The sequence below is a fragment of the Glycine max genome, chromosome 3 (genome assembly GCF_000004515.6).
Source record: "Glycine max cultivar Williams 82 chromosome 3, Glycine_max_v4.0, whole genome shotgun sequence".
NCBI classification, from domain to species: Eukaryota; Viridiplantae; Streptophyta; class Magnoliopsida; order Fabales; family Fabaceae; genus Glycine; species Glycine max.
In genome coordinates, this window is record NC_016090.4 from 43632586 (window position 1) to 43658910 (window position 26325).

Genomic DNA, 26325 nt, shown 5'->3' on the forward strand with positions numbered 1-26325 from the left:
CCCTCTGTAGCTCCTTTCAAGATTCTGATCATTTCTCCCTCTTCCATCCCTTAAATATATATACATGCTATATGATACCACCTTTCTCTAACCAAGTCATACTCTATAGTCTATAGTCTATACCCTCCATAGCTAGCTGTTCAGTATCGATCAAACCAGATATTTCTTTCTGCTATTTATATATATATATATATAGCAATGGTTGTGCTTTCTCCTTCTCCAACTTCCATCAAGACAAGCTACAAGAAAAAAAAGACAATGAAAATTCCAACGATAGACCTATCCATGGAAAGGACAGAGTTGTCGGAAACAGTGGTGAAAGCCTGCGAGGAATACGGTTTCTTCAAGGTGATTAACCACAATGTTCCGAAGGAGGTTATTGCAAGAATGGAAGAGGAGGGTGCAAAGTTTTTCGCCAAACCCACCCACGAGAAGCGTCGAGCTGGCCCAGCAAGTCCTTTCGGTTATGGCTTCACCAATATCGGGCCCAACGGAGATAAGGGTGACCTAGAGTATCTCTTGCTTCATGCCAACCCTCTTTCCGTCTCTCAGAGATCCAAAACCATCGCTAGTGACTCCACCAAGTTCAGGTACCACACTAGCTCGCTACTATATATATTCATTTATAGTTTATCAAAGGCTGATATGAAATCTAATTTCATATAACCATCCATTTAATTCATTTTCTCTTAGAAAGTTTACTTTTTTAGATGATAACATAATAAAAAAAATAGTTTAATTTCTCACCATGAAAACTTTTATATTATTAATTATTCAGAAATGATGAATATGTTTCTTTAGCGTCAATTTGTTTTGAAGGAAATACAAGAGAATGGAAAGATAAGAACAGAAAAAAAGTTCAAGATCAGTTCCTTGTTTCATAGTTTGGAACTATTTCAAGTAAGATAGAAGGGAGAAAAAAATAAGTTGGACCCAATATTCTTGCAATATTTCCATTTTGGGAAGGAAAGATGAAATAAATTTGATAGTTTTTAACAAAAACATTAAATTAATTTTATTTTTTTTACATTTGTTATATCATTTTATATACATGTTTTCTTTTCTTTCTATTTTTAACACAACCAATCAATCAAGAGAAAATAAAACTTTTATCTTCTTCTTTTTTATTTTCATTTTCTCTCTTACTAAGAAACAACCTAAAAATCATCTCATATACTACTTTTTCTTCTTCTTTTTTTTTTTCTTTCTAAATCATACCTAGCATTAAAGTAATTATTAAAAAAAGTTGAATAAACACATCATGTGTAATATATTAAAAGTTTAATGATGTTAATAAAAAAAATTTAATGATTATACCCTATCATGATAGTGTAAAAACTTTTATAACATGTATTGGCCATACTTATTTTCTCATTTGTCGACGGATAAAAGTATAAAAAAAACTTGTACACTTTTTATACTGTAATTACATTTAAATTAAATTCCTAACTAAGAAACGTACAAGTAATTAGTTATACATAAACGAACGTAGAGGAGGATAGTCAACAAACAAGTTAAAAGGTCACGTTCGCAGATTATTTTAGTTTTAGTTAGTTTTTAAATTTTTTTTATTTGTTTAATTGTTGGGTAAATAATTTTGTTTAAGCAGATTTTATTATTTTTTAAAATGCTACTTGATATAATATTTTTTAAATGTTATTTTCTAATTTATATCTTTTTATATTTTATTTTTTATCTTTAAAATATTTATTCAATTTTCTTATTATCCTTTTTAAATATGGCATTTTATGTTTATAGTTACATCTAATTTTATTAAATATTTATAATTTAATAAGTTAATTTTAAAAATTGTAGTTAATAATTAGTTATTCAGTTTTTAACCAACATTTTTAATTTTAGGCTTTTTAACTAGTTTTGGGAAAGATAGAAGTTCTGTCTTTTCTTAATTAACTGCCCAGGAGAGTAGCAGCTTCTTGGTCTGGCGTGGCTATAAGTTGTTTGACATATATGAATGTGATGTCTTTCTTGTATAATAATGGAAGTTCTATGGCAAAACCGGGCCATCTAGCATATATGGTATATATCCCCATCAAGGACAAGCATGCAAGCTACCTTTTGTTAATCAGTATGTACCATTATATTTCATTTATGTAGTTGTTTTCACGTGTTTGTTTCATATACATAATGCATGATTGAGACTTATATATGCACCTGTAAATGAATTGGATCAGGGTTTTCACTGCAACTGGATCCATCCATCGATCTGTGTTTATATCCACGATCGTCATTAATGTATTTTAATTAAATGCATAGTTTTATAAACCATGTAGTACTTTTGTTTAACATTGGAAGGATTCAATGACTTTATAAAAATAACTATTAAAATATGAACACAAATATTTATCTTACTTGAATTCCTTATAGTCTTATACAATTGGACTGACTTTAAAAAAATGAGCTGACTTTCTTTATGAATTCTCTGTCAATTTATTAATAATATTAGAGTTGAAAAAAAATGCGAAGGAGCACGTGCACCGCCAAACAATTGAGCTACACCAACCAACATTTTAGGTGTCGATCTGATTTTCAATTTTAAACAAATAAGAAAATGACTGTGTACACCAAAAATGAAAAGACAAAGGTACAGAAAAATAAACCAAATGATTCTAACTTACCATATATACACATCCTAATTTAGAACAAACATTCCTCGCCTCTATGCATACATATTTTAATATTTGTTAGCGATTTGAAAACATTGATTTTATATTTTATGTACATTAATTTTATAACCGCTCATTAGCAACATTTTAGTGCCCTTATATTCATTTGTTTAGCTAAATTTTATTTTAAATATGTATTTTTTTTTTTGTATTACAAGCAGATAATGTGTTGTATTTACCAATTTAGACTAATGGAAAGTGTAAGTAATAAAAAAAATTATTAATCATGATTTTGATATAGTAATTTTTATTAAAAATCAAAATTTGAATCTTAAATGATTTGATTAAAAAACATAAGTAATTTTTACTTGTATAGTAATAATTTAAACTGTATATAATTAGCCTAACCTGCCACAAGTTAACTCGCATTGGGCTAATTAAAAACTGGAGCAGATAATTCTTTTGAATAGATGGGTCTTACTTTTCTAGTCAGGCTGGGCCCATTGGCCCAACAGACAAAGCAAAGCAAATTGTACTACAATCATGTTACACCCTGGGTTTTAGCATAAGGCGACACTGACTGTGTTATGGACATTGCCCCCAGTGTCACAGTTCATGAACCTTCGCTAGAAAGGACAACAAATTCAGGTTATTTGTGCTGGCATAACTTTGCATCGGTTTCTCTTTGTACAATCTTGTGAGCGTGCCCATATGTCCTTTTGTTTCCTGAAAATAGACCAAATCTTAGATGACTAAAGTCATGAAGAAGTTAGTAACTGACAAAACCCAAAGAAATGAAAGAATAACAAAATATCTATTAGACTTTTCTTCGCCTTTTATTTTGTGGTAATAACAAAGTAATTATTTTATAACATTACTATAGTGTTCATAAGCTAATTCTAAACTCTCTTCCTCTCTTTGTTTTTGGTAGTTGTGTTGTGAATGATTATGTAGAAGCAGTGAAAGAAGTAACGTGTGAGATTTTAGATCTGGTGCTTGAGGGATTAGGAGTCCCAGAGAAGTTTGCACTAAGCAAGCTCATTAGAGATGTTAATAGTGATTGTGTTCTAAGGATCAATCACTACCCTCCATTGAACCAGAAGTTGAAGGGCAACAAGAATAGCATTGGTTTTGGGGCGCATTCTGACCCTCAGATCTTGACAATCATGCGTTCCAATGACGTGGGTGGGCTTCAAATTTACACCCGTGAAGGGTTGTGGATTCCTATCCCTCCTGACCCCAATCAATTCTTTGTCATGGTGGGCGATGTCTTCCAGGTTGGTCCCTCAATCAAACTCTATATCATAGCTACAATCAAGGTTCAATTTTACATTCATTGCTCATCAAATTCACAAAAATAATTTGAGATAAGAGTTTTTAATTAAAATAAAATATAAAAATGCGAGTCTTAGGTTTTATTATTTATTTCACTTATTTTTAGATCTCTTTTACTTCTATCGAATAAAGGATAAGAAAAAAAATTAAAAGATTCATTAATTTTGGATTTAGTGAAGTGATGGGAAGAGAGATAAAAAAATTATAACAAAGTACTAGCTTATTAACTACTAGTGTGACTTATCAAATATCCTTTAAAGAGAAAAAACTATAAACATGATAAGTGATGTGATGAGAATAAGAAACATGATTAGTGATGTGATGAGAAAAAAAGTGATGAATAAGAAAAAAACGAGTACAAGTAAGAAGAAAGAAAAATTGAATTTATGTTTAAAATGTAGTTTCTTAAATGTTATCAAAATTGGAGTTTCACATTGTTAACTTGTAGTAGTGATGTTTAATGTAAATTTTTATTATGTAAATTATGAAAATGAAACTTTAATTTTATGTAAAGAACAATACTAAAAATATTTAAGAAACTACATTAAAAATTTATCCTTATCATAATCTGATTTCTAAATATATGATAAAGTTATAGTTTCCATAACATATACTGGTAAATTTACATTTTAAATTTATTTTTGACATGAATGAAGGTTTTGACAAATGGAAAGTTCATGAGTGTGAGGCACAGGGCATTAACCAACACATTGGGGGCAAGGATGTCAATGATGTACTTTGCAGCACCACCACTTGATTGGTGGATCACTCCGCTAGCCAAGATGGTGTCACCACCACAAAATCCAAGTCTATATAAGCCCTTCACATGGGACCACTACAAGAAGGCAACATATTCCTTACGCCTCGGAGATTCTCGACTTGATCTCTTCAAGGCCCAGCTAGATACCCATCATGTATCTGTCTCTCCATCACAAATTCAATGTTAATTATTTACTCAGGACTCGGCAGGATTAAAAACATTATTTAGGATAGTTTTGGATCTGATATGATGCTAATCTTCATACTTTTTTTAATTTCCAATGTAAAACGTTATTCTGTTATTACAAAAAAGGACTTTATTAGTGATTAAAAGTCTCTATATTCAAAAGAGAGAATATTTATGCTGATGATTTTGAACATAAGGAACTTAGGTTACAGTTCCATGTGGAACAGTAAAAATAGTTTTGGTTGGAAGAACCAGTAGCTTTTTTCTAAAAAAGAGTCTAACCAAATTTAATTGTCCGAAATCAAATCAGAACCAATAAATTATTCTCAAACCAATCCGCAAATTATATTATATTTATCAAGACAATCACATACACAGACAAAAAAAAAAAAATCTATATCAGATCGTCTACATTTCTTAGTTGTTCTTAAAGGTTGAAGTTTAAAATACTTGTTTCAGAAGATCCAGTCATGCCACTGCATGTGTTCTATTAAGAAGGAAAAAAAAGGTCATGCCAGTGCCACTGCTCATGCATCACACATCAAAATCTCCTCAATAAGAAAATGTCATGTCAATTAAAAAAAAAAAAGATGCACCTCACTTTTTAATTTTTGACATTAACAGAATTAGCTCTTTTCATTCATAATAGTGGACTGAATACAGTAAGGTATGGTAAGATGCACCTCACTTAACAATTAACACATAAGATTTTATGACGATTAACGGCGTTATGTTCCATGGGTTGTCTGTAGATTGATCTGGGCCTATTGGTAAGATCTGCAACAATTACTAATTGGGATTTTGTGTCAGCTGTACTGTGACCATGCATGGGACAGAAAAAGAAAAGTTGACTGTCCCGTTACGTGTAAACAACTCAAGAACGAAGAATTAAAAAGTTTTAGTTTCCAAGGTTGCGGCTCTTAGTGCCTCATTTAAATAATATTATACTGAATATCTCCTAGTCTTAATTCATTAATGTCAAACCTATGTCTTTTCTTCTAGATAACACAAGTGTAGGAGACCGTGACTTGCAAGCCACTCCTAGCTAGTTTCCAGATTAATTTTCCATTCGCAATAATCAAACCCAACTTTTCATCTCTCAACTTATATCGTGTAGTAGGCTCCATTAGCATTCTTCTAGAATCATCAATTCATCTCTCTCTTTCACATATTGTAGCGTACAATTTATGATAAACATTAAGAAAATGCTAAACTACACGAACGGAGATAAATTAACTCATTTTCATAAAAAAAAATTTATTATATTTATTTATCATCTGCTTGTTTCCGGCCAAATACAAACTCATCACATGCATTTGTATGATTTGTGCGAATCACGTTTTGTTACTTTCTTATTATCAGTTCTATTTGTTTCGAACAAAATTAATTGTCTTAGTTAAGCGAAAAATACTCATCACTATCTCGTACAAATCACGCTTAACTAACAACAAATGGCAGTTCTCTTGAAATTAATTGAAGTATAGATTATTAAATTTCACACCAAATTAACATAAAAAGAAACATGCATGTTTCACGACTAGTGTTACAATTGCTTTATATGTTGCAGTTTAGAGTGAATTTTGGAGCAAGATGTTGAAGTATGCATGATCAGAACAAGTCATGATGAGCAAGCTGGTGTTGCAGAAAGCAAATGTTTTGATCCGTCCACAAGTCCGCACCACCAAAACCATTGCCTGCTATGTCTGAGTAGTAGCTATGAGATGAGCAACTTCCAGCATCAGCACCCATAAGATTGTACGACGCGCTCGAGTCAGAGAGAGAAGGCGCGTGGGCATGAAGCGCTGATGACAACAATCCACTGTGTGCTTGAGTGTTACTGTTGGAGATTAAGCTGCTTTGGTGGGCTTGGGCCGATGATGAGGCCTGAGCCCGAATCCGCTCTAGCATACGTGGCATCCACACAAAACGCAACGTGTCCCTGAATTGCTTGCTGTTCACATCACATTTTAGTTGCTTAGCCTGCTTTACCACTCTCGTTCTCCAATAATTCTTTATCTCGTTGTCTGTTCTTCCCGGTAAATGTTCAGCTATTTTCGACCACCTTCAACCATAACACAACATTTCAATTTCAATTAATTAACAGTTTCTTCAATATTAAGTTTTAATCTATTGTAGCAATTTATAATTGTCAGAAAGATTCTGTAGCAGTACGTTCTAATATGCATGTGCTGGATTAAAATTTACAATTTTCTTATATCATCAGTTATATGGAGACTAAAACTTAAGATCAGACAATTAATAAATGAACCAAGGATCGAATAGTTGAACCTAAAAGAAATTAATGAATTGTAAACATTAATAATGACGATGATAATACCTGTTGCCCCAACGGGAATGGAGGTCAAGAATCAAGAGCTGTTCTTGGAGGGTTATGTTCCCACGTCGAACATTTGGACGCAAGTAGTTCAACCATCTTAATCTGCAGCTTTTGCCCGTTCGTTTTAGACCTGTGATTGAAAACGTGATGAGTGTGAGTAAGAAAGAAGCTAGGATTAAGATGATGAATATAATTAATGCTTTGCATGCCTGTGTAGCGAGCGACAGAGTTCCAGTGACCTTCGCCGTGGACAGTGATGTAATTGAAGAGAAGAGAATCCTCTTGCTCTGTCCATGGACCTTTCGTTATTAACATCTCCTCTTCACTACTTCTCTCCATCTCACAACTTAATTCTTGTGTCAGAGAGAGGTAATAGTTTTGGTTTGGCTGATTCTAGTGAAGGTCATTATATAAAGAGATTTGAGGATCAAACTCATCTGTGCTTGGATTTGCACTCTTGGCTTGAAGTAATTTTCTATACAAAAACAGGTTTGGTGGGCTGCCAAATAGTACTGCAACTATGACTTTTTAATTGATTATTTGATATTAAACTGTTTTTATTCCTTAGCTTTTCTGTTTTTTAAACTTTGACCTGAGTTTAAGAGTTGACTCTTTGACTTATTGACACGTTTATAGGACAAGTGCACCTTAAAATATACTCCTTCGGCTTTGAACACAGTGGGTTTGGTCAGCATTCGGAGGGATCTTGTATCTGGCCAACTTTATTGCGACCAGAAAATCCTATTTATCTATATTTTGACACATTCTACGCGATTTTGCAAAACGTTGCTTCTGTCCAAAAATCATTTTTTTGGTATGGAAATTGGAAATATTATCCATAAAAAAGTATTAAATACTTTATCAATCCTTTCAATTTAATTTTTTTTTCATGCTTCCAAATTTTTTTTCTTCTTTCTAGTACTTATAAATTATGTTTATTTTATTTTATTTTTCATCCTTATAATATTTTAGATAATATTTTTTATTTGATTAAAAATAAAAAAAAACATAATTTATTTAGACTAAAAATAAAAAATTAATCTTATAAAGACAAAAAACAAAAAAAATGTTAAATTACAAAGAATAAAAAATATTTAAACCTAAAAAAATAAAAGTGGAAATATTTAATTAAAAATAAATGAATAATTTTATATAATAAATACCTTCTTTTTAATCAAAATATTTATTTCTTATGTTTAGACAAAAAAAAAAAAATACTCCTTTCTTATATCCTCAACATCAATCCTAAGAATTAATGCTAACAAAATATTCACCACCGAACGTATGAATACACTGAATTTAAACTTTGGTATATAATTGTATTAAAAACTTTTAAAAAAATTGTCACTTAAAATAATACTACTCAATTTAAATGAGATTGTTTTATCATTGAAGATACTTATTTTCCATTCAAAAAATATTCATTTTTATATAAAAATAAAAATTAGATTTAATGTCTTGAAATACACACATATATCTTTTAAAATTCAAAATACTTTGTAATTTATATATTTAGATTTAAAGTAATTATACATACTCCTTTTATAATTTTGAATATGTTTTTCTATTAAATTTATTGTATATTCTTGAAAACTTCCACTAAAATTTAAAAATAATTTATCTGTTAGGCATCTAGAAATTTCCATTCCCAATAGTATACATCGACTTCTAGTTAAACGGTATAAAAGACAATGTTGATTTTTTCACTCGTGCCTATTTTGAATTGTTTAAAATTACAATCTAATCAAAATAACGGAATTAAAAAAATTTACACATTTTATGTTTTTTATTACATATGTTTAATTTATCAAATTTTATAACAATTTTCTTAAAAGTTATTCTTAATTGATTAGCAATATAAAAATGTTTATTCTTGGTAGACGAAACTTTAACTCTTATAGTTGACATATCACCATCTGAAAAAAAATTCCTTATTAGTAATCTAAACCATCTTTTGTAGGGAGACTTGCCAGTGAAATAAAAGATGAATAAAATAAAGTCAGCTAGAATATTTAAGATGAAAGCAACAATAACACGTTTGTGAGGAAACAACTACTTGTTCTTTCAAGACCCAAAATTGATCTCAATAGAAGATGTATTTTGATATTCTGTAGTGGAAAAATTGTGGAATATATTTCCGTCTACTTATTCCTTTGGCATCAAATATGAGTATGTAAAAGAATTTGGTAAATTTCAATATGAAATTGCGTGTTTTAGGGCACAAAACGAAAAGGAAAAAGTTATTCCTTTAGAAGTAAATATTTTTGAACTCTACCAACTTTTAATCCACACATATCCTATGTTGGGATTAACCATTAACTCATCTTTTCTCAATTGTGAGATTTGAAAGAACCAAATAAAATATCCATTAAGGATAATACATGGGGTGACCACAATCTCACAAATGTTAGCCTTGACTCCATGTTGACCATTTGTTTCCTATGCTGTTTAAACAAAAGTGACAAGATTATGTATAAATTTTTGAACAAAATGTTTTTATCCCCTCAAAACAGAATCTTTCTATTACCTAGGAAGGTATCCGATTGGTCAACCCAATCAACCTGTTCTTGATCATGGTTAATTCGATACTTTGTGATCCGAATTATGGAAAAATAATTCTCCAAATTCTATCCAAATCAACCAATAGGTAGTGTTTACTTTAATTACACTCGAGTGTATTTGAGTAGACAATTTCAAAAATGAGTCTGGATCCCACACCTCTATGAATTTCATCTTTTTTCACTTCAGAACTCTTTCATTCCTTTAAACAGGGTGCCTGCTTTTTGGCAAATAAAAAGAAACAGTGACTGCACGACGAAAATAATATCTACCATAATGTATATTAATGCGTTTCTTAATTGAAAATACCATATAGTTTTGGAATAAATAAAATTTGAGCCCGCAGTATTTTAGTCCCATAAATTTATTCTTGATTTCTATATTTAAAACGAGTGGCATACCTATCTTTAAAACGGTGCTAAGCTTGCTAAGATGAACTTCGAGGTTATGAACAATCCAATAAAAATTTTGTTTTTTCCTTAAAAGAAAAGTATCCTAATCAAAAGACTGATTTGCAGTAAAAATCAACAAATCTCTTCCAACAAAGTTTTAAAAATGTGCTAACCCCGTTAAGATGGTTACACAACACTCAACCCATTAGCAACATAAGAAATTCATTCACATAGTCTACACTAACAGCACCCGTCAATAAATAACAGTATTCCATCACTAGATCTAATTCAACAGCTCCAAAATTTTAAGCTTTAAATTTTGACTGTAATTTTTCACTTGAATTATTTAACGTAAACAACTTATAAATTAATTTAATAAATTAAAGAAAATAGCTTAATAGATATTGTGCTTCCTACATCTATAAACCCAATTAATACCTTTACGATGTTCCCTATTTGATCTTTTCAAATATCACGGCATACAAATTGACAACCGCGTGATATTTTATACTAAACACATCCACATGAGCTTATCAAAGAAATTGCTAATTGAATCCAGTAATTTTAAAATCCAACGAACACGAGCAAAGAACTACCCACCTCTTGTTTCTATACATCCTTTCACTTACCTTTTAATTTTAAATACTTTCTTTACTTCTAATTTCTTTCATCTATGTTTCAGTCCAATTACGTTATTGCCATCAGATTATTTCAAGTAAAAACATCTATATTATTGTCATCCATGATTCTTTCATCGAATTTTCTGAATCTATTGGTGAATGCACTTTCTAATAAAAACCAGATTCAATCAACAAAAATATTTCTTTATGACAACGTCCAATGTAATAAACCAGATTCAATCCTACGCGATACAAAATTAAAATTACATTTTTGTATTACAAAATGGAATACACAGACTCAGAGGCCTCAGACTGTTGGGACACATCATAATCTAATAAAAACCAGATACTCAGCCAATGTAGGCAAATTGAATTCATCACTGACCTCAACACATTCAAATAGAACACAACTAAAAACACATTCACAAATATAATTAGACTAAGAAAAAAAATAAAGTGAAATTTAGGGATCGAAAAATCAGAAAGAGGCAAAAGATAACTGGGGAAAAGAGATCACTCAGTGATGGCTAAGATTTTATGGTTCGATTCTGCCAGCAATTTTCCTCAACTTTAAATCAGAAGAGGGAGCTTTTGTATCCTCATTGTGATGACTCTTTCCCCTCACACAAAACATACTTCAATAATAATTAGAAACAGAGAAACAAAAATTTCAACGAACACAATAATAATAAAAACAAAACAGAAACAAAAAACAGAAGAGATCACTCAGTTCAGCGGGGTTATCGACACGCAAGGCAATCTCCCGAAAGAGAGAAAGCTCTGCATTCCGGTCTGTTGAGCTTGAATTTTATGGAGTCATCACCGTGATCTCATACGATTCGTGGAAAGATTCAGCAAAAATACAAAAATAATAAAGAAAAATAAGATATATAATGAACACAAACGCAAGAAGACGTTAATTAGAAACAGAATTGCGATAAGGCAGCGTCGCCGATGATCCAGATGCAGGAGTCTTGCTATGAAGGATGGTTCTCGCGTTCTGAATTTATAGGAAGCATATTAGGGTTTCTGAACAACGGAGCAGACGTCGTCGTTTTAAAACAACTGAAACTTCGATGGGAGACTAGTGGGCCGGGCTGGCTACAATCCGCTTGTGTTTTTTTTTTTAGTTGGACGAAAGAAAAACAAAACCAAACATCAGAAATTACAATCAGCTTGTATTGCGATCTTGTTCTGTTTGTTAAAATTGGTGTCTAATTTTTATATTTAATTAGTTTTGTTGCTCTAATGATTTTTTTTTCAATTAAACTAGTGGAGAGACAAGCACATGTCAGTCCACATTTTTATTTTTTATTATATATTAAAAAATTTATTTACAAAAAGATGTGAAAATGAGGAGGATATGACAGACTAAATAGAAAAATGATAGAACGAAATTAAAATAGTTTATATGAGTTAATAAATAAGTAAATATTTGTAATAATCAATATAAAGAATACTAGCAGGCATAAATTAAGAAAATAAAAATAATTTATTTCGTATTCTAGCCTAATCCGTTATAATGTGGATCAATTAAAATAGGGATCACTTGTAAGAAATCTTAAACAGCATGAGCTGACCCGTTTACCAATTATATTCTCACCTTATGCTTATTATGTAGTTACAATTAAATGATTTTATGTTCTTGTTATCTTTCCCTAAAAAAAATGTTATTGTTATCTTTATTCCACTCAAATTTTCTAGTAAATATGGCTGCAGGGGCCTACAAGTTGCAGTGCCATTTTATTTGAAAATTGTCAAATAATATAATGCCAAATGAAACACGATTCAATGTATATATGTCTGTCATTCCAATTTTGGGAAGAAAATCCATTGTTATTAATCAATTATATTATCGTGTATGGATACGATGTACAGAACAAAAAAATTGTCGGAGCAAGTGCGGTTTTTTCACTGATATATTTCTTTTATTTTGTTCTATAGATATATATAACTGGACATATGGAATATAGCATATATTTTAATGGAGTAAAAATTATGAAAAAGCATTTTGCAGTTTGCTCTCAAAACACAAAATAGTGTCTTATATTTACGCTTTATTTAGAATAAGAGTTAAATAGAGAAAAAAGAATAAGAAGAATAAAAATAAAAATAAAAGAAAAATAATGTGAAAAGATTTTTTGTTTGGATGAATAGAAATAAGAAGATTTTTTTTTAATTATCATATTATTAAGTTGAAATATCTAATAGTTTTGAGAATTAATTTAAAAGCTATTCTTATTTGATAAATTAAAAAAAAAAAACATTTGACCAAAAGGCCTCCAAATACAACATATTAACGTTTATGCTTTTGAGTTTTTACATGTTGGACGGGACCCGTGTAACTTCTTACCAAAGGAACACATAATTCATGCTTCATTTGAGGGATAGTGTTCCGACAAAGAAAGATATGGTAGGCCTCATTAGTAGAAAAGACTTGAGTATTATTATATTCTATGACCCTCTTTGCATCTTAGAAACCTTCTTCAAAGGTTTTATTTTGGGTGTTGGTCACTAGGTCTAAGTAAACAAATAAAGCAAACATGCTAGTCTAAAGTTAGCAGACTTCTTTATCTAACCAGTAACCACAATCCAATACCTTCTATGACTTCAGAATCTTCCTTTGGTATACTGAAGCTTGTGTAAGTGCGAAGTAAGGAATTACAAACTAAATTCATGCATAACAGAGACATTATAAACCAAGAGATACACTTCAAATGCGTGTCGCTTATGTCTTATCCGCTCAAGGAAAACTACTCCAATTTAATAAGAGTTTTTTCTAAGACAGTCTAACAAATTTATGAAAAGCAACTCTCTAGTTCTGTTTTTTTATTATTAAAAAAAACACTGATTTAAGTGTCAAAATCTTTAAATATACCTCATGAAAACTTATATACAAAAAAAATCTTCAATTTTTGAATCTGGCTCGAATGTTCTTCGTTTATGTAACCTCTATGTGTTAATGCTTATTCAGCCGGATAATAACCAAAACACACATGGATATATAGAGAATCTAATAATCCAGGTTAGTTACCCTCGTACAATTCTATTGCCAAACACCAAAGAAAATAAAATGAAATGAAACGTAAAAGGAAGCCGCTCTGCTCTCCTTAGTGGCCACTTCTTTGAAGAGAGCACAAACCAAAGTTTTTTTTTTTTTTAACTGAACCAAAGACCATGATTATAATTAAAGAAGCTTAATTTTATTGGTTAATAAAGTAAGAGACAAAGCGCATGCATTTTTTCAAGTAGCAACAAGGATAACTCATGGACCTGTCCCTTTATGGCTTATGCTATTTTACTAACAATCTTTGCTCATCAAAGTGACCAGATTAGCACACACTTGGTCTGCTCTGTGCTGCGTCACGCAAGGAAATTGTCTTTAATTTCCAGATCATGACAAAGCTGTCGCATAAGCCACATATTCTCATCCTCCCACAAACTCTCCATCAAGTCCCCACCACCTAAAGGTAACGTGCTATTCCCATTGAAACTGTCGCATGTACCCCAAACATCATAAACCAAATGTTCAGAATCAGAATCTAAAGGAGCGTTTAACTCCGCTCCTGATGAGACATCCTCCAAGGCAGAGGGACCCGAGCCCGAACCAGAACCATGCAACTCGTGTTGGGCCGGAGCGGTTGGATTTGGGTCAACATGGGCCGGGCCGTGAGTTTCCGATGGTATTGGTAGTGAAGGGTGAGTCCGCTCTATCAAACGGGGCATCCAGACGTAACGCAAGGCATCTTGGAACTGTTTACTGTCCACGTCACACTTGAGGTTCCTTGCTTGCTTAATCACTCGGGTCCTCCAATAATTCTTTATTTCGTTGTCTGTTCTACCTGGAAGATGCCGAGCAATTTTCGACCACCTATAACATATATATTATTGTTAACGTACGTGGTCGATCTTGCGGATTTAGCTTGTTTTTATATTCCATCTTATCCACTAACTCACAAATCATACATTAACATGTTCCAATTAATTACCTATTGCCCCAGCGAGAGTGGAGTTCCAGAATCGTTATCTGTTCTTGGAGTGTTATATTTCCACGACGAACATCGGGACGCAAGTAGTTTAGCCATCTTAACCTGCAACTTTTCCCTGATCTCTTCAGGCCTGCACATTTAATTTAATATTATTACTATTGAGAAAAAAAAAAAAGTGCTTACCAAATGAAGTTTCGTGGCGTTAGAAGACAGTATTATAATTAATAAGTGCCTGCAGAGCGTGCGAGGGAATTCCAGCGACCGTCACCGTGGGTGGCGACGTAATTTTGGAGAATGGTGTCCTCTTCAACGCTCCATGGACCTTTTCTGATGTCTTCTTCACAATCCTGCACCTGTAATTCTATGGACTGTGATTTCTTCACCTTAACATCCATTTCTCTTCTTATGTATACAAATTCTTAACATGGCTAGCGACAGCGTGCTGCTTGTGACCTGGGAGATAAGTGTAATAGTATAATAATTAATACTATAGGAACGAGACAACACGAAATAGGAATGAAGGGGATGGATGTTTGTTCGCTTTGTTTAATTTGCGAGCGTGACCAAGTATATATAGCTTCCATTTGCACCATCCATTCGGGTCGTTTTTTTTTTAAAAATTATTTTCATTTATTTGTTTTTAAAGATAAACTTAAATATATTTTTTATACTTCTAATACAATCCATTTGATTTTATTATCTAGCTTTTATTTTTTATTTATCTTACTACCTATTTTATGTTTATTTTTAATATCTGAAGACAACAATAAAAGATCATGGATTTGATATCTCCTAATAATAAAAATTAAAAAATTAATAATATAATTAGTATTTATCAATAAAATAATAATGATATGACACTCTATTAATTAATTAACATGTTATATTATTACTTAACCAGTTAATACATCTTAAGGGAATACAAATACTAAAAGAAATCAGATAATAAAATAAAAAAGTCAAAATTAAATAATAAAATCAAAATAAAATATATTATAAAAATGAAAAACATATTTAAACGTTAAAAATAACATCACCTTCTTTTTTTCAATCACATGTTACTTTCTACTTAATTTTTACTTAATTTACATATTTCTTATGAGAGTGAAAATAAAAGATAACTAATGTACATTTATTACAAAAAAAAAAGTAGAACAAGAAATTTAGTAACTACTTGATAAAAAAATGATAAAATCCATTACGTACATCTTCCTAATTCGTGTATAAAATATTTAAATCTTTAAACGAATCCATAAAACACACAGGAGTTTACGAAACATCCATTGACTTGTGCCTCAAACTCGATCCCCTTACCTTAATGTCCCAAGAAAAGTTAGTTTGATGATCAAGCTTTGCCTTTTAGCTTCAAAATTAATCTCCAAACACCAAAGAAATCCTATCGTTTAGATCCAAGAATCAAGCTTTTGAAATGAAAAATGGAAAGGGTAGGAAAAGCTAAATGAAAATGGGCTGGAGAGGGAACGAAGAGATACAAGCCTGCCCCTTATTTAGTATTGTTTCCATGAGTATCTTCAGCAGTATATTTTAGTTAGCTTTTATCTCTTTTCGATCAGTAGCCTAAAAGCTCATTTGATTGTTCGATTAATAAATTTTTTTTAGTAATTTGTTAATAACTTTTAGAATTTTTTAAAATTCTAATAAAATTAATATTTTTTGAGATGCTAACTTCTAGTTTTAGTTTTTTATATTTTCTTCTTTTATTTTTGACATATTTATTAATGTCATTGTTATCTTTTTAAAATAAATTATGGCATTATTTTTTTTTACCATTTTATACTTTTCATCTATTTTAACAATTATTTGTATTAAATACTCATAAGATACCTTTCAGTTAACTTTTTAACTAATTTTATCGAACATAATTTTATTCTCTTTTTCTCCTATTTGAGAAGAAAGAGTTCTTTAAAATAGCCTCATGTTTTTTTCCTCATTCTTTCTTCCATGATAAACGAAAATTTTGTGTGATAAGTATGAATTTTATCCTCTCATTTCTCTTTCCTTTCTTGCCATTTACATGAAGTGTTAATGTATTTGAAACTTTCAGCAATACATGAATGGTCGCTGTGCTTGAAATTATAAGACAAAGGTAGAATAAGATTATAAGTTTTTTCTAATAATTATTTTAAAAATTATATCTAAAATAATTTATAATTAATCATTACAAAAAAAATATTTTCAAAAATCAAACTCACTGAATATCACCTCTGACTACATAATCCGCAATAATACATCTTAAGCCCAAAAGAAAAAAAAAATCCGAAATCTGTCACAGTGTAATTTCCTATTCACCTTCTTCTTGTTTTCTACTTGCGTAATGAATCAGTGTATTGACTTGTTAAGGAATAGAGCAATCAATCCAAATCAAATCTCTCCCGAGAATGAAGGTGCCGTCCATGGAAAACATGCTCTTATTGCGTGCCACAGAACAAACAAGATCAAGAAAAGGTTAGAATACAATAAAATTCAACAGGAAATTATAATAATACTTTCAAATCGTTTGCAAAAGGGATGATAATTAAGTATATGGTTCCTTTAGCAAAAGACATGGACTAATTAAATAGAAAAGGGAGTAAAAGAGAATAGATCCATTAATTGACTGCTTTTGGACATGATTACATGGTTAAATTAACATATAGTGAGATAGCAAGTCATCAAATAATATTGAACTTCAATTCATATAGGCCACGCCTTATATAAGTATCCATAGAGAATTCCGGGAATATACTTCTTTGAAAACTACAGAAACAACTGTTTACTCTTAATTATTAATTTATTTCCTAACAAAAAAAGTGATTATAACACATTTTATGTCTCGCATGTCCACAATTTCATTCATTTCTGAGGAAAATTCATCCAACTGTTTTATATATTAGAAGATTGGGATCAGGCAACTGAAGATAATGGTCAAAAGTCCAAGAAGTAAAAAAAAAAAAAATCAACCCGCGAATGGATGAGCACCAAGTTCATCGAGAATAAATGCCATGACCAAATACAAGAATTAACACTCAATGGTGGGTTTGTAGTAGTCCAAATATTCTATTCTGGTCAAAAGAACATTTTGTGGATCATATATTTATCCAGCTTATTCATTCGGCATTGATTATGATTACTTGCATAGTGAAATGGGACCTGAGATCCTTAATAATAAGTATTTTAAAATTGCCGGGATGGTTCCTGTGATTCAAATGTAGGTAATGTAATATGTTTCTCCCATTTCCCCTGAGAATAATATTTTGAAAAGTCATAATTTTAAACACTATATGTGTGAACACTCTCAAGATAATTTTTTTTTATTATCAAGAATATCTCTTAACCAATATATGTAACCAAAAAATTTCTTAGCCAATAATTAGAACGAATAATATTCAGGTAAAAAGATTGATCACTAAAGTCAGTCTTTTGTAATAATTTTATTTTTAGATGCATGACCAAAAAATGAACACTGATTAATATATTTAGAAAATTAATTTAACAATCTATTAATTAATTGTGCACATTAGTTGTGCAGTTAAATTCAGATGAAATTTGAAATATAAAGTATAAAAGGAAAATATTTAAGAAAAAATATTAAAATTATAAATATTAATAATTGAAGTTATTAGAATTTAAAGTATACATTAATATTTACGATTTTAAAAGATTACACATAATTGATTTAAAAGAATATAAATTTAAAAATAAAGAAAATAGAAAAATAAATTTTAAAGAATATATTAGACTAAGAAATTTAGTCGCCCTCAAAAGGATGAATTTTAATTTAATTTGAAAAATAATATAATGAAATTTTGTAGTCTTAGTTAGTTTTGCAGTGTGTGATTTTTTGTATATATATCGTCTGGTATTGAAATTCAACTCCCTCCCTTTGAATAAATAAAAATCATTGATTAGTATAATGTTCCATATTTATTAATATAGTCTCTTTTTTTAATGGATTAATATAGACTCATAGTATTTATATTAAGGATTTCATTTCTATTAATTAAAAGTTATAGAAACTAATTTATTGCTAGGTGATAAATGAAACTACAAATTAAGAGACATGTAACTTGCCTAAAAAAAAATAAAATAGACATGTAACTTATATATCATTGAAAAGAAAATGATTGACTTTAATTTTAATTTGTATACATGATAAAAAAATGCAGACATGTAATAAAATTATTTTTATTACCACATCATATTAATGAACGAAATAATATGCTAAAATGATGAAATTCCTATTGGATGTTTTTTTTTTAAATGCAGACTTTTATGATAATTAAGTCATATATAAGGTTATGGTGCGGGAGAATTACTTATATACATGAATTTGTAGGGCAAGATTTATATTATACATTAATTTTTTATATTGTATTTTTATTAGAGGATAATTTATAATTATATACACATTTTATTAAGAAACTATTAAAAGTTAGTGGGGACAATTGCCCCCAATATCCACCAAGTGGATCGTTCCATGTGAGATAAAGATTGATTGAGACTATAGATAAGTGATGGTCTACGATTATTTAATATTTTCATTTTTTAAGAAAATTTGAAAGTGATTAGTTTTCATATTCAATGTAAAATATTTAAATAGAAAGTATAATAACATGTTAAGATTACTTTCAATTATTATTTTAGGTGTTCAGTGATAACGGTGAAATTTGAGTTAATTTGATAGTCAATTTTGGTTAAGAATGATTACAATTTCTCTACTTTATTATTGTTTTTAATGAAATAATAAAGAAATTAATATTTTTATAATTTTTGAGTAGCATAATTCAAAAGAAAAAGATTTCAAATGTTTTATAGAAAAATTGATGCAAAAACTGAAAGAAAAAATGTTGAAGAAAAGTTGAAAAAATTGGATAGTTCGCTTAGCGCGCAATACCGGCTCAGCATGCGTGCTCAATTATCGACCAGCCCATGCTTAGCGCGAAGAAGGTCCACAAGAAAGCTAAGGTCGCGCATAACGTGTTAAGCACGTGATTAGAGTGTCATTCTCATTAAGTCTAGGAGTGCACGCTCGACGCGAAGTCAGCGTGAAAAGTAAAAAGTAAGACCTATAAAAGGAGTATGAAGCGAAAGGAAAGACACACTGAGTCTTATAGCTCTCTAGTGAATAAATCTTCCAAAGTTTGAACACCTTTAATAGGAGAAATTATCCTTTTGAGTCATTCCCCATTTCTTTCTTCTAGTCATCTAGCCCCTTCTTTCATCTACATTAGTCCCTGAAGTGGAAAGTCTCTCATCACTATGAGAAGTTAAACTCTTTTGTTGGGAGCATGACACATAAACTCTTATAATGTAACTTTGGCTTTTAATGCAATTCTGTTTCTATTATCATTCTCTGAGCTTTTTTATTTAGTATGGTTTGACCATCCATGTAATGTTTAGAGGGTAATGCATTGAAAAATGATTATTTTTAAAGAACTGAGAAAGAGTATCTAAGTAAATTCATTGCTAAAAATAGATTGATATTTGTTTTGACCAATTTATGCATCTTTATTCCTAATGCGATTTATTATTTTTATTTTCGTGGGGGAAACCAAAGATAGAGTATCTTAGCAAGATGTGAGTGAAAATATGGATTTCATTAAATAGAAAAAAATCATTAATATTACATTATAAATATTTTTAACATGGTAGGTCCTAACATTATCACATTCTGAATTTATTTTTTTACATTTAAATCATTGTTTATTTTTCTTGTTATTTCTTTCTTTTTCTCTCACTCCAATTTTCACACTTATAATTTCCTATATCTTTTGTTTCTTCTAATTATTTAATAATTAAGTTTGCATTATTTAATTATAACTACTGTCTGTAGATTTCATAGTCGAATTTCTGAGTCTTTTATTACTTAAAATTGATTAGTACACAATTAACATTCATTTATCATTTTTTTTTGGAACTGACCTGGGTGAAAGATCATGTTTTTTTTTTAATATTGCAATTAGGAATTTTGTCTCATATAACATCAAATTTTACTTTAGGACCTAATCATAATTAAAGTTTTTTTTTTCCTTTCACAAAAATGAAATTTTTATAAAAATTAAACTCGGATCTATCTCCATCCCCACTCGACTGACATACTTTGTCCTAAGATCATGAGTTCTCCTACATAATTTTACATTTCATTAACGTTATTAAAATTTGGGGGCAATAGCTCTCAAGATTGAATTATATTCCATTTCTTCCGAAGACGATGCTGAAAGGTACGTAACCGTACTATTCAGGAAATTCGTATGAAGAAGCAAGACCGACACATTATTTATTTTTTCCTGTGTTGCTTTTGATGCTGTGTCCTATATATATCCTCGTTATTCTGATCCCCCATTATCGTGTTACTGTATTAGCGTGCAAATCGCACTTGTCTCTTCGATTCTAATCTTTGCGAGCATTTGCACTTATTTGTTACCCCGATTTTGTATTCTGAAGAGAATGAATAATGGATTTGACATATTCTACGCAAAGGATCTGCTCGCATAAAGATAATAGATAAGTCAAGTACCTGTTTGGTTCTACATCCATTGAACCAACATTATGGTACCGCCAGTTTAACGTAGAGGCAATTCTATGTAGCTTTAGATTTTTACTTCATTCATGCATAGTCGAATAGTCCCTCCAGCAACATTTTTTTCCAATTTAATTTAAGTCTTTTGGCGGAGCGGAGGGAGAAATTTATTGGTTCTTTCTTTTTTTTGGTGTAAAATAATGACGGATTCTTAATTTATTGTTCTTTTTCCCATACCTTTATTGGGTAGAAAACTGACAGAATCGCATACTGAGAAAAGTAAAACAGTTGAATGCCGGTCACCTTTTTTTACTCACATCATATTCCAATGGAAAATTATCATCGAACAACTGTCTCTTTTTCAGTGTACGAGTTAAAAAAAATGATTTTTTATTTATCAAATGTTAAATTGGTAAAAATGTCCGTTGAAAGAATTTAAATATGTGATTTTTTTTCCTTTGATCTTTATTTAATTATTGGATCAATTTTATATTTTGCAGAAGGATCTATATGTTTATTTTGTCTTGTAGTTATGATTACTTTTAGAATATTGATTATAATGATATCGCTGTAATCTGTTTGTGTTTGGCAAAGAGATCACGATGGAAAAAAGGACATAGTAATATCCCTTGAGAATCCAGCTGATTTGAATGTTCAATGCAAGTGAATGCGCCCATCAACTAAAGCGAGTCACTTAATGCAAGTGAGGGAACTTGTCTCTCTCGACAAAATCTACACGTATGTATACAAACAGTGAAAAAAATGTAGATGTAAAGATTGAGCACGCGTCAAGGCATTTGAGCTCCCCAGTTGGTGGCATGGTGATTTATGGTAGGGACCTTTAATTTGGTCGCCAGAACGTGAAATATGTGTTCCAACGAATAAACTTAACAGTATCACTATTGGAGTTTCAATTCGTTGTCGTCACAAGTCCTGAAATTTTAAATATAGGTCGTTATTAATTATATTATTCACTATATAGAATTAGAATCATGCAATCACTAACTTAGTGTATCTAATAAGTTTAATTCGATTGAATTGATTGAATAAATTGTGAGTTATTTTAAACTTTCCATACTTATCTTTAATTCTTAATAAATTAAAAAAAAAACTTCAAAGCTCATCTGATTATATGTTATATGTAATTTTGTTGCAAATTTTTTATATTTGAATTCAATTTTTATAAAAATAAAGTAACTTAGAAAGTGTATTATCAGAAGTGTGACAAGGATAGATCTTGAGCAAAATACTGTCGTTATCGTCATTCCTCACCTCTCGGCATCACTCGGAAAACAGAAGGAAAAAAAGCTTTCTTGGACTTAAGTGAAGCAAATGACTAAGCACACCAAACTGTGTGTGCCGGTGTGAGCTCTGACGCAATCCTCTTGATCTCACTATGCTATTTCTATTTCATGCTCGAATCCACTAACCCACCATAGCATAAAAATTAGCCTAGAATAAATTATACTCTATTACTATGACATTCTGAAAATATATTCCCACTATCGGCCTGAACATTTGTATTTTTTTAGTGTCATTTCAACTTATGGAGAATAGCATAGTTACGACATTAGGACAATGAATAACCTCAATGCTATGTTCCATGTCACTTTGAACCAAGAAAGGAATGACACGTTTATGCTTGTACTTATGATTTATGAAAATACAATTCATTTTTAAATAATGATTAGGAAATATAGAAGTGTTGGTAAAAAAAAAAAAGAAATATAAAAGTGGATTTTTCCGGACCTGGGTTAACTCTTACGACAGAAAGGGAATTAGTATTCGCACACCATATTTGCTATTCTCACCCATGCATGTGCATTCATTTTCCCCAAAATGTCCTTTCCACAACAAAAATATGTTTCCATTACATAAATATGCAACATAAACATATTTCAGTTATAGTATATGGGGGTAAAAAAAATCAAAATAAAAACATAATTTAGTAAATTGATGAACTAAAATGACTTTTTTTTTAATAATTTTAATAAATAAATTGACCAATATTCATAATTTTAGACTATTTTTAATTTTGATGTGTTATTCAAATCTCAACATAACCTCATTATTAGGAAGGCGGAAAGGAATTTATATATCTCTATCTTTTTTAAGGTTCTACAGTTATATATCTCTAGTTAGCGTTGTAATACTAATCTTCATAAGGGTTGCAACAAAGAATACCACAGAATTCGTCCTTTCTATTTGGCCCTTTTCTTTTCTTGCACTGTATAAACACATATTAAGAGTTAAATTCAACACTTAACGTATCGTGAGAAATATCAAAATGAGACGGTCGCAAACTCAAGTTCACAGTGGCCCAAAAGCAAGGAATCACCCAAATCTGCCTCAATATATTTGTGAATAGGCTATTGTATTCTGCACCCATACTTCTTGCATCTCTCATTGCATTTCGAAAAATCTATTTGAGAATACATTTTGAAATGAGCCTTTTAAAATATAATAAGAGATGTCAGATGCAATACTGAAAGTTCTGGAAATAAATGCCTTGTGAATAATGTTGCTATCATTTTTTTTAGAACAAACTAGCTCACATAAGCCCAAGCAAGAAAATGGATAGGGTTGCTATCAATTTTTTTTTTCTTTTATTGGAAACAAAATTGAGAAGTATGTCTCAATAAAGAGTGAGAATACAGACATGTATAAGTATAACTAACTAAAAACTGAAAAACGAAAATGAATGGTCTCAAATTTCAGATTTGTATCATTCACACAAAACAATATTCAAATTTGTCCAGAACAATTAATATCATCCGTCTGTAGAACATACTAATGATGGGCATTGGGCAAACACTGGTTGTTTGCATACATTCTGAGATGTTTTGAACCGGAGAAAACTCGATAGCATATATTTTGCATAATTAAGCCAAAAGAATGAGAAAGAGATTGTGCGAAAGTTCAGGACTTGAGAATCCATGTGGCTGGTCCCACATTACCTAAAGTGACCAAGTGGCGAGACTTGAACCTCACCCGCAAAACCTGATGATGACACTCCGTGACCGTTACATGTGAACCATGAATTAGATGCCATGGTCCTACTTCTACTCAGTTTTGTTTTGCGTTCTTCACGATCAATCATTGTTTCCTCAGTTTTGTTACTATTTTTACGTTAGTTTGTGTACTATTTCTTGTTGTAGATTCATCTACGCAAGGGTTAGAGGGGCGATGGCATATATAAGGTGTTAAGGAGATCTAGGTAAATTGGATTCATTCATATATTATTTATGATACCCATAATGATGATGCATTCATAAACTATTGGAGAGAGAGATAAATAACAGGTAATATGATATGAAAAGAAATTAAAAAGTACTAAAAAAACACATCTTTTAATAAGGAAACTATTAAATAATTTAATTTGGACCATAAAGTGTTCAAGATCTCGATCAATATCAACATACATATCATATTCAAATGAAAAATAAGACCTATAAATTTATATATATATATATATATATATATATATATATATATATATTGCTATGATTTTTCTAAGAATACAAAAATAAATTCTTTGTGATAAAGAGACGTTCATGTCTTGTTGTTACACACTTACACGTAGATTCTTGAGTCGCTCGGTTTCTTACGCGTGGACACTCATGATACATATGACGTAGCTTCTATTTTGCATTCTGTTTCTCTCGTCTAATTGACGGTAATACACATGCTCTTGTAATATTTGTTGTGTACATGAAGTAAGGGTGTTTAATTTTTCATTCCAACTCGAAATATAGGTCCCGAAGCGTTTAGATGATAATTTTCAATTTGGGGTTTGATTAACGGATGTATTAAAGTTTTGAACGACTGAGATTTTAACTATTTTACAGTTTTTTATACATGTAATTGTATTGATTTTTCTAAAATGTGTCCTTACAATCTGGTTATCTATAACTATGTCTTATTTTGTTAAGAACACTCATTTTTCTTTTTAGATCATATGTATCAATATATTAATTATCTCTAAGCATTAATTGTTTTTGTCTCTCTGCATATATATAATTATATCCTTGATTACCCGAAGGTATATTATTATATTAAAATTGGAAAATGATTAATTAATTGGAAGTGGATTGGGCAGGGGGAGCTGAATTTGTGGAATACAGCAAGTTGCAAGATGGTGTAGTTGGAGGGAGACTACATTCAGGTGTTTGATAACATAGATCGACCCACCTATTTGAAAACAAAGTCATGCACCTACCCTTTGATTAGGGATGGAAACCTTTCAGTGGAGATATAGCGAGAAGGAAAGAGAATATATATACACTATACTAGGTTATAATTATATAAAAAAGGTGTACGTTGGTGCCGAAATGGTGGGGTGGGATATACAATATTAATGACCCTTGGCTAGACTAGAAGCCATTGAATGCAAATAAAGATCCAGCTAGCTAGCTAGCAGATGGTGTTGACACTGAACCATTTCTATCAGAGGTTGGTCATGTTCAATATGTTGCGGAGATTCACGCGATGAGAACAAGGAATAAAAATAAAGCAAGAGTTGGAAAAGAGAAGTGAGAAAGCGAGGAGGAGTAGATGCAAGGCTAGCTTTGCGGTCAAATGAAGGGAAGGAAGGGAGGTTTCCTTTTCTTCTTTTTGTGTATAGATTAGTACTTACTACCTATACACACACACGGTGTGCGGTCCTGGCTTTCTGGCTGCCTCATAATAGATGGGAGCTCTTCAGCTTATGGATTTCTTTTTAATTAAAATTAAATTAAATTCCCCTCTTTTGGTTTAGCCTATGTTAAGATTCATGCGTCTGATCTCACTGTTCATAGTTTTGCCTCATGTAGTAAACCCTAATCCTACATATGTTGAAACTTGAAACCACTTTTTGCGAATTTTATGACATTCTTTTTTTAATTTCTTAAGATGTACTGTATTCAATTTAATTAATATGTATCCCTTGACAAAATTCAAGTTAATACATATTAATTTTTATTGATATAATATTTCATCAATTTAATTTTTATTTGTTGAC

The 26325-nt window shown here is 30.6% G+C and overlaps 3 protein-coding genes and 2 non-coding genes across 5 annotated transcripts; 1 reads left to right on the plus strand and 4 right to left on the minus strand.

The window, feature by feature from the left end:
• Positions 1-85: 85 nt before the first annotated feature.
• On the plus strand, positions 86-6332 carry LOC100796690 (gibberellin 2-beta-dioxygenase 2). The gene is made up of 3 exons (XM_003520713.5): positions 86-590; positions 3556-3901; positions 4616-6332. The coding sequence occupies exons 1-3, from the start codon at positions 199-201 to the stop codon at positions 4904-4906; spliced, it is 1029 nt and encodes a 342-aa protein (XP_003520761.1). The 5' UTR covers positions 86-198; the 3' UTR covers positions 4907-6332.
• Positions 6333-6342: 10 nt separating this feature from the next.
• Positions 6343-7678, minus strand: MYB12A (R2R3-type MYB transcription factor MYB12a). Its single transcript, NM_001255462.3, has 3 exons — positions 7453-7678; positions 7244-7373; positions 6343-6967 (listed from the first exon to the last, which is right to left on the minus strand). The coding sequence occupies exons 1-3, from the start codon at positions 7580-7582 to the stop codon at positions 6514-6516; spliced, it is 714 nt and encodes a 237-aa protein (NP_001242391.2). The 5' UTR covers positions 7583-7678; the 3' UTR covers positions 6343-6513.
• Positions 7679-11327: 3649 nt separating this feature from the next.
• LOC113001329 (small nucleolar RNA R30/Z108) lies at positions 11328-11427 on the minus strand. The gene has a single exon (XR_003266646.1). It is a non-coding gene; the product is annotated as a small nucleolar RNA R30/Z108 (small nucleolar RNA).
• Positions 11428-11534: 107 nt separating this feature from the next.
• LOC113001306 (small nucleolar RNA Z107/R87) lies at positions 11535-11644 on the minus strand. Its single transcript, XR_003266625.1, has one exon. It is a non-coding gene; the product is annotated as a small nucleolar RNA Z107/R87 (small nucleolar RNA).
• Positions 11645-13880: 2236 nt separating this feature from the next.
• On the minus strand, positions 13881-15864 carry LOC100797220 (transcription factor MYB2). Its single transcript, XM_003520714.5, has 3 exons — positions 15036-15864; positions 14804-14933; positions 13881-14685 (listed from the first exon to the last, which is right to left on the minus strand). The coding sequence occupies exons 1-3, from the start codon at positions 15196-15198 to the stop codon at positions 14178-14180; spliced, it is 801 nt and encodes a 266-aa protein (XP_003520762.1). The 5' UTR covers positions 15199-15864; the 3' UTR covers positions 13881-14177.
• Positions 15865-26325: the final 10461 nt, after the last annotated feature.